General features: G+C 42.1%; 1 protein-coding gene across 1 annotated transcript; it reads right to left on the bottom strand.

The window, feature by feature from the left end:
• Positions 1–3,701: 3,701 nt before the first annotated feature.
• nr4a1 (nuclear receptor subfamily 4, group A, member 1) lies at positions 3,702–8,379 on the bottom strand. Its single transcript, XM_046397544.1, has 7 exons — positions 8,236–8,379; positions 6,597–7,395; positions 6,344–6,473; positions 6,096–6,259; positions 5,793–5,995; positions 5,453–5,631; positions 3,702–4,999 (listed from the first exon to the last, which is right to left on the bottom strand). The coding sequence occupies exons 2-7, from the start codon at positions 7,383–7,385 to the stop codon at positions 4,743–4,745; spliced, it is 1,722 nt and encodes a 573-aa protein (XP_046253500.1). The 5' UTR covers positions 7,386–7,395; positions 8,236–8,379; the 3' UTR covers positions 3,702–4,742.
• Between the last annotated feature and the right edge of the window lie 893 nt (positions 8,380–9,272).

Raw genomic sequence — 9,272 nt, 5'->3', positions numbered from 1 at the left:
TGCAGAACTCACACCTCCATGTGATTTGTGTCATACCTGCAAGAAGCCAGTGGGATCTAATGCTGCCATTTTAATGTGATTCAGTCTGGCATAAGTGTTTTACAAAATCTGCACTATGCCAGAGTTATAAATAGATCTTCAGATGTTCTCCGAGTCTTAAAAGCTGTGGGTGTTTATCTGTGATATTTCCTTGTGGGAATCCATTGGGAATCCAAGATGATTTGCTGAATTACACAGAAGTCTTAAGTACTTTTCATAAGACATATATAGACACTATATAGACAGAAGTACTGGTATGGGGTTGTTTCTCAGGGTTTGGGCTCGTCCCCTGACTTCCAGTGAAGGGAAATCTTAATGCTTCAGCATACCAAGACATTTTTTTTCCCTTTTCTATTCCAGCATGACTGTCTGACCCAGAGCGCAAAGCAGACATGGTTGGATGAGTTTGGTGTGGAAGAACTTGACTGGCCCACTCGGAGTCCTGACCTCAACCCCATCCAACACCTTTGGGATGAACTGGAACGGAGATTGTGAGCCAGGCCTTTTGGTCATTAAAGTCCGGTCAGGTGTCCCGATACTTTTATCTGTATAGTGTTTCAAGATGAACGACCAAACCATTTTCCTCTTAAACAATATTTTTGCAGCTATTGGTCAGTAACACTGCCTTTCTGCATAGGAATCTATTGATAAATCCATATCTAGACTCCTGCTTACCAGACCAACTAAAATAAAACTGTATTCTTCAATCCTGACATGTTTTGGCACTGAGGTTGCTTCCTTACATTTTAACCTGAAAAGATGATTCACGTACCTGCTGCTTGCTTAGATATTTTACACAAGATACAACAAGATTTGGCTTCATCTGCTAAACAGCCGACAGCAGAGAGTTTAAATCACATTGGTGGTCTCAGTGAGATGTGCCTCTCACCATGCTCACACTGGCTGCTGGATACTCTGCAAGCATGTTTCAGGCACACACCCCTGGTTTGTCGTCTGCAAAGGAAACTGGAGCCTCTCTGTTGATCTTGTTTTATAAATGTGACATTCTCATATTCTCACAGACATAAGACTCTTGCACAGTGTGTAGTGTACAGTCTGTGCTCTGGAACTGGCCTCTGGTCCTGTAACTCTGTCTGAAGCTTGTGATCCTCTATTATCACTGGCATTTTGTACTCCACTCAAACAAGCCACATGAAAGTTGCTCTCGCTTTCTCCGGTTTCCACTGAGGCATGATGGGTAGATCATAAGAGAGCCTCCCTACCCACCTTATCACATATGTACTTGGAGTGATGATGACCTCATCTAAATGCTCTTGCTGAATATGTTTTACTTATGCAAGCTTATGAAGTCCTCTTGCTTGTGTATTAAGTTACTTTGCAAAACCAGACAGAGAATTTTAGAATCTGCAACTCGAGAGAAGCAAGAGCCACTTGGTTGATGCTTGAGATAATCTGGCTGCAAGTAACCTCTGGATTCAAGAGCAATGTCTATTCTCAGTGTTACGACATCAGATCAGATCAAATCAGATCAGAACCGCTTCAGTCCAAGTGCAATTAATCTGCAGTAATTCATCTTGGTAGAACCACATGTAGTCCTACACCACAGTGTGTGTTACAGCATATGACAGAGAGCGTAATGTTTTGTACGTATATTGGATTTGCAAAGTTAAATAAACACCAAAATTCAATGTACTGAATACTACACATCATCCAGTATTCAGTGCGTTGTATTTTTAAAGCAGAGCTACAGATACTTCATATCATGTCTGGTCATTTCACTGAAATAAATACAATTGTGGTCTCCAGAGGATGATGCCTACTGACTTTGGTGACCCCTGGCTTTTCCTCTAGTGCCACCATGGGTTGGCTTTTCTGTTTTTGAGTGAAACGTCTCAGCAACTATTGGTTGGATTGCCATGAAATTAGACCTTTGTGTTCCACTCAGAACAATTGTTATAACTTTGGTAACTTTTTTTGTGTCTTGATAATTCTTCCCAGAGATTAGATCAGTTTTGCCAAATACTTGTGATCTTTTCCCATTTTGGACAACAGGTGCTTCTCAAAAAAATTAGAATATCATGGACAAGTTCTTTCTTTTCCATAATTTCATTTAAAATGTGAGACTTTAATATATTCGAGGTTCATTACACATAAAGTCAAATATTTCTAGCCTTTATTTGTTTTAATTTCCTTGATTATGGCTTACAGTCGTGAAAAACAAAATCCAGTATCTCGAAATGTTATGAACAATCAAAAAAGGTTTATAACACATAAATGTTCTAGTTCTCAAAGGCAGGTTCATTTATACAATCAATACTTGGTTGGGGCTCCTTAAGCACGAATTTTTGCATCATTGTGGTTTGGCATGGAGGCCATCAGCCTGTGGCACTGCTGAGGTATTGTTTAGGCCCAGGTCAAGTCCACAGCGGTCTTCAGCTTGTTGGTATTACTGGTTTGGGTGTTTCTCGTCTTTCTCTTGACAATGCTCCATAGATTCAGGCCCGGCGAGTTGCCTGCCCAATCAAGCACAGTGATATGATGTTCAGCAAACCACTTAGAAGTAGTTTTGGCACTGTGGGCAGGTGTTAAGTCCTGCTGGAACAGGAAATTGGCATCTCCATAAAGCTTGTCAGCAGAAGGAGGCATGAAGTACTCTGAAATCTCCTGATAGACAGCCACATGGACTTTGGACTTGATAAAACACAGTTGACAAAACACTAGCGGATGACATGGCACCCCAAATCATCACCAACTGTGGAAACTTCATGCTGGACCTTAAGCAAATTGGATTCTGTGCCTCTGCACTCCTCCTCCAGACTCTGGGATGCTGACTTTTAAATGAAATGCAAAATTTACTTTCACCTGAAACGAGAATTTTGGACCCCTGAGCAACAGTCCAGTTCTTTTTCTCCTTAGCCCAGGGAAGACGCTTCGGACGTTGTCTCTGGTTCAGGAGTGACGTGGTGCTGGGGATGTGACAGCTGTAGCCCGTTTCCTGAAGATATCTGCGTATGGTGGCTCTGAATGCACTGACTCCAGCTTCAGTCCACTCTCTGTGAAGTCCTCCCAAGTCCTTGAATCGGCTTTGTTTGACAGTCTTCTGAAGGCTGCAGTCAACTCTGATACTTGTATCATATTTACTGTGCATGAATAGTAATATAATCAAAGTCAAAATGGTGTAAAGCAAATGAAGACTTGAAATATTTCACTTTATGCATAATGACCCTAGAACTGAAAGTTTCACTTTTCTGAAAAAAAAATTCAGATTTTCTTTGGATGCACCTGTGTAATGAATCACGAACATCCACGTGCTGCTACTAGGTAGCAACCCATCATCTAAAAATAATCTTTCATTACATGCACTTGACTTGCAGTTTTCCCATAACAGTTACTTCAAGCTGTGAAAGGTTCCTTCATGTTTTGACTCACACAAATGCATGTGAGAGTGTGGCACTGCACAATGATGAAGTTGTCTGGTTTACTTGAGACCATACTGGGAATTCCACTGGTTTCTAAAAAGAGACCAGTGCATAACTGGGAGGGAGGTGAACGGGGCTAAATTTTTCTGCAGTATGTTCTGATCTTTTGCCAAAAGAAGTTGTTACACTTGATTCAGGCTCACAGGCTGTTGGCACAACACTGCCACATATAGGAAGACTGAACGGTAGACTAATTTAATTTATATAAAGGAAGAAACATTGTTAATGTGTTTATGTTTTTACTACAACAAAAGTCTGCTGTCCAAATACAAGTAGGACAATTTAAAATAGTAACTCAAGTTCAACAGGAAGTACAACTCAGGAACTGTAACTCAGTTTACTTCTCTAAATGTTCAGAGTAAGGCAGTTAGAATATGCATATTTATACTTTATTTAAACATAGCTGCAGTAAAATATAAGTTCTTGGTATGTAAAAATAACAGGCCAAAAACAAAATCATATTTTCCCCAGACTGCAGAATACAGTTCACGTGGCAAGAACACCAGCAGGTTTAAAACAGATGAAAAATAATTTACATACAAGATCAGTGGACACGACTGTACTGGATGATACACAGTATTAGCTGCTCGATGTCTATTCATGATACATGAATGATGCTACTGAATATTTCTGTAAGTTTAACCTTAATCATGAAAATACATATGGTGACATTAAATATCAACCAAACTGGAGATCTGAGTGACTCATGCATTTGATGTTGATGTGTGTGGACTCTCCACACGTTAATTTGGGGGGTAGGGTGTCGAAAGTATCTCTTTGAAACAGAAATATGATGCATTGTCAGATATTTTATGTGCAATTTGCGGTCATCCAAATCATAACAAAAGATTGTTACAAAAAAAAACAAAAATTTGTGCACCTCGTAGACGTTTTTCTAATCAATTTGTAACTGCAATCATCTTTCCTCCACTAGAAATGCTTCCATTCATGGCACCTTGTTGTATGTAAACAGTCACATTTTGGTCCATGAGCTGACCTGTCTAATTCCAGTACACAATACCTCGGAAACAAAAACCAGGAAGAACGTTTTGCGATGGCTCCACATACATTTTGCATCTGCAAGTTTGATAATTTTTTTTTATAATTCAGAAATAGCCCTTCTGCTCTGGAACAGCACAATCCCTTAGGATTATAATTCTTCTTATAATTCTTCAGTTTCCCTTAACACTACCTGAAGTACAAGTGCTCAGTCTTTTTGTATGAACTCCAGATCTCACAGATGGTCAATCTCCCATCTCACACTCAAAACGGAAGCGTATCCATGAAGATTTTTTCCACAATCGGCGGAGGCGGAACAACATCTTCTATTTTAAGGTAAAGGATGCGCTGGAGACCTTGAGTGCACAAAGTTCTGAGCTCAGGCAGTTTCCCGAGAAGTCTGGATAGATAATTGGGCTGCAAAGAGTCGGAGCCACAGCCAGAAACGTGGTCTTTAAGGCAGGTGATGAGCTGGTTCTGCAAGTCCTCCACACGTCCTTGCTCTTTGAGACCATGTCGGTCTACAGAAGGAAATAAGACACACACTGATGATAGAGACTGCAAACTTTGAAACTACTTATCAAGATTTTAATCTTGCCCTTAAGACCTTAACTCTGGGTTGTGTTTGGAAAATCAATAAAGAGGAACATTATAGCGCTACAACGGAAACACACATGCGGCTGCACTGGAACAGTTCCTTGGCTTTAAATGTAAGCAGACATTGTGATTTAGTCTGTAGTGATATATTTGATCTTCTCAGTACTGTACATGAGGTCGTGTTACACTTTGTCATACACCTGTTGTGTCAATCCTGTGTTGTGTAACTGCATTGCATTGCAAACTGTTGTCCTTGCTGGATAAAAGTAACTCTGATTCTGATTTATGTTGGGCCAAAAAAAAGTGGATTTAAACGTCACTACTGCCTTTCTAAAATGATGCCTTAAATAGTCTTAAAGGATGACTGGAGCTCTTACCAGTGATTATGACCAGGGCTGTGAGACAGGAGAAGGAGGAGACGTCGAGCTTCATGCGACGGAGGGCTTGAGAAAACTCCAAGATGGAGTCGATCCAGTCCCCAAAGCCTCGGACACACTGCGTTTTGTGAAGCACAGTCCCATTGCAGAAGATGAGCATGTCTGTTTCAGGATTGGACCTTCAAAAGAAAAAAAGCATAGCTTATTGATTTTATCCAAGGCATAAGAAATATTACATTAAAGTTGCATGTTACACATAATGGAATTCAACGGTGTAGTGTCACAGATGATTCCTTTCGCCTAAATCTGTCAGAAATATTTTGGAGGATGCGACACTCACCGATATGCAAGACGCAAGATGAAGAGTTCAACAAACGCAGATTCCAACAGCAGTTCCTGGTCTTCTGAGCAGAACTCAGAGAAACCTGGGATGTTCTTCGCCCACTTCCTGATGACCTCCATGGAGGCTGTGAGTAAGTTGTAAAACCGTTGGATGTCATTCGCATCCTCTTTCTGGTTTCCACTGACTTCTGTTTCGTTGTACTGAAATCAGCAGACAGCAGAGAAGTTTAAGCAGATGCCAAAGTGGATAATCAAACATTCCAAAATAAGGGAAAAAAGATGGTTTGTTTTTGTTTCTTACCTTGGAGTAATCCAGCTTCTCGATGCCTGGATTTGAGTCAATGTGGGCCCTCACAAGTGAAGCGATCATACTCACTGGAGACACAGTGGATGTCAAGTCCTGGACGACTTTAGGCTTGGACGGCAGGCGACCTCTTCGTCCTTTCAAGCTATCTGTTCTCACAACTGGGAAAAAAAGGTGAAATCAACTGTTAGTTTCAGTTCAGCATAACTGTCCTTATTCAGCAACCATTCATCTGTTCAGCTCACCTTCCCTAACCATGCCTACAGCCAGACACTTCTGGAAACGGCAGAACTGGCATCGATTCCGCCTCCTCTTGTCCACGGGACAGTCCTTGTTGGCAAGGCAAACATACTTGGAATTTTTTTGTACTGTGCGCTGTGAAATAAAAAGAATCTCATCTCAAAGACTGGCACAAAACATCCAGTTAGGTGACACACATTTTCCATATTTACACAGAAATAGATAAACTGGCTGCACTGACAAGCCAGATCTTTTTACCTTGAAAAACCCTTTGCATCCCTCACAGGTGCGAACCCCATAGTGCTGACAGGAGGCGTTGTCCCCACACACAGCACAGCATCCCTCATTTCCACTGGGACTTTTTAACTTGGGCGATAAACTCCCATCCAGCTGGTCAGTGCCATCAGGGCTACTTGCTTGCTTCATCACCATAGCAGGGAAGTTCAGTGCCGATGGGTGATTGTGGGTCATAGTGAAAAGATCCTGTTCTCGTAAGTGTGGCTGACCCAAAGGAGACATGTCCTCCACAGACCCTGAGCCAAAAGTGAAGAAAGAGGGCACATGTGGCACTGAGGTCTCCTCTGTCGCCCAGTATCCTGGACTGGGTGAGTATGGTCCGAAGGCTGAATCCCAGTTGGATGCAGACTGACTCTGGAACCCGGGGGTTGAAGGAGATGAGGCCGATGCCGGGCTGCCAAAATAATCTGACCCAGTAGGGGAAGTGGCCTCATCAGGATAACTCAGTGCAAACGCTCCAGGATAGCAGCCGTAAACCTGGAGGTCATCCAGCTTGAAGGCGGTCTCCTGGCTCGACGATGGAGTGACGTGGGCAGGGGCTGCGGTGAACTGACACGAATATGAGTCAAAGTTGCCCGCCTGAGTGCCCACCAGGGAGTTGATGCTTGGCAGGGATGGAGCTGAGAGGTGGTCCCGTGGGCTGCTCATATCGACAGCCAGCCTGGAGATAAAGTCTGTGTTTTCAAGCTCTGAGCTGCTAAGGTCGATCTCACAGGGCTGAGATCCATGTTGGGGGTGGATGCAAGTCATGGCTGCAAGACTGAAAAAGACATGATTAAAAATGTTAGAGCCAAACCAAATCGCTATTCACATCCTTATCTTAAACCTTCACGCCACGGTCAACCTGCTCAGTTTAAAAATGAGTGGCTGGGCTTTCATTTTCCTCTTCTCTGCGCACTGGGTACAGTATTCATACCCAGCATTATTAGATGTGTGTTTGGTTCAAGCCTCAAAATAAGGTAATAATGCAGAACTATTTCATAATGTCATTTGCTAAGTGAATTAGTGGTGCAAACAAGTCAGTTTCCATAAACTACACAGTGAAAAAAGAAGCTCTCAGGGACCCCTGGGGGTGTGGTACACTGGAGCAGCTGCGCAGTTGGTAATCCGGCCATGCCTCAAGAAGGACGAACTGTACAGAAATTCAATAGCATCCTTAATTTTATGAGAAAACCTAGAAAGCGCTCTGCTCTTCATCGTAGCAGCCTCAAATCGTCTTATATTACTGTGTGGTAAATATAGGCAGATGCACATGCCTGGAAGGTGCAGCAAATGGGGTTGACTCTCAGACGGAGGGCACAGTACCAACATAAGAGGCACATGTTAACTAAGGAAAACAGTGTGGCGACCCGGAGCGCTTCGATTTCCAAACTTTATTCTGCGACTTTGCTCGTTTTGTTAAAACTGTGCACGAATAGCAAAATACATCACATGAGTGCAAACTATTTATTTTCTCCTCAATAAATGGATAAGGGACGCTGGCTTTGTCCTTAATTTAAAGTCATTTTAATGCCCAGGTGCGCCGAAGCTGTAATATATATGAAGAAGAAGCTGTTTCCGCTTTCAGGTCTAATGTGTTTTTAAAAAGAAAATCTCTTACCTGATAGGTCCGTCTACAGATGTTTTAAACTGTCTATACTCCACAAGCGACCATCAGTCATGTTCAGTGTTTCCCACCTGAGGAGCAGTCCCTCCGCTCACAAGTCTTATATCAGCCTTAGTGTACCCATGACGTCTGAGAAAGAGTTCCATTAAAGGCTGGACGGTGGGCGGGGAGATTTCCAGGCTATGACCAATCACAGCACGCGTTTGAGAGACCAGACGTTCAATGACGCACTCCGGGATTCCGTTGACGCGCGTTCAACGAAGAACCGCAGCATTGTCTGAAACACACACACACACACACACACACACACACACATGTAACCAAATTAAACCCGAGAAAGCTGAGTATAAAGTGATATTTTGAGCAGGAAGATGCGCACAAAGGGTCAGCAGGATATGCAAAGTCGATATTAAACCAAGAAACTCTTCACAGGCGGCTCGTTGCTGTATAGTAGTGCGTTCCTCTGATAAAGTGGAAAAATATGATTTTCTGATTTATAAACAGGAAGTCACAGTCACTTTGACGCCTGTTTTCTTTTTATAGGGGAAAACGTTTTTATCAAATCTAAGAGTGAAGAGAAATGTAGCTAAATTCTAAAAGTTTTTGGAGTTTCTCACAGGCGACAAATGTACCTTCATCTGCTTTCTACGTGGGCAAAGCTGAGGAAAGCAGTTAATCTCCCCCAGGGCTGTAGAAGTCCAGGGATCCTGAAGGCTCCAGGTTTACTATGTGTGAAATGGTTTGTATGTATCACAAAGCACAATATCTCCAATCCCTTTGTTGAAATATCTTTGTCCTTCTCCTGTATTCCCATATTAATTTGTGTTTAATCAGTTTAAACACCAGTAGTAATGTATCATAGAAGGTCATGTAGGTCATGTATGGATTAGACACAATACCACCTGCACAGCTTAGTCATGTTCAGTGATTGTATTCTTGATTATAATATCTAAACTAACTTTCTAAAGCACTGTTACAGAACACTGTAAGTAATTGCAGTAATTCAAGTTCATCTCAAGGGTAATTTTTGA

Source organism: Scatophagus argus, chromosome 8, assembly GCF_020382885.2.
Source record: "Scatophagus argus isolate fScaArg1 chromosome 8, fScaArg1.pri, whole genome shotgun sequence".
In the NCBI taxonomy this organism is placed as follows: domain Eukaryota; kingdom Metazoa; phylum Chordata; class Actinopteri; family Scatophagidae; genus Scatophagus; species Scatophagus argus.
Note: the sequence above shows the minus strand (reverse complement) of the source record. Positions and strands in the feature narration are given on the sequence as shown.

Excerpts from the sequence above, each read along its gene's own strand:
- nr4a1 (XM_046397544.1), bottom strand. The coding sequence starts at position 7,385 with ATGACTTGCATCCACCCCCAACATGGATCTCAGCCCTGTGAGATCGAC. Across the intron at positions 6,474-6,596 it reads GATGCAAAGGGTTTTTCAAG|CGCACAGTACAAAAAAATTC; the intron begins GTAAAAAGATCT and ends TTTATTTCACAG. Across the intron at positions 6,260-6,343 it reads TGTAGGCATGGTTAGGGAAG|TTGTGAGAACAGATAGCTTG; the intron begins GTGAGCTGAACA and ends TTTTTTTCCCAG.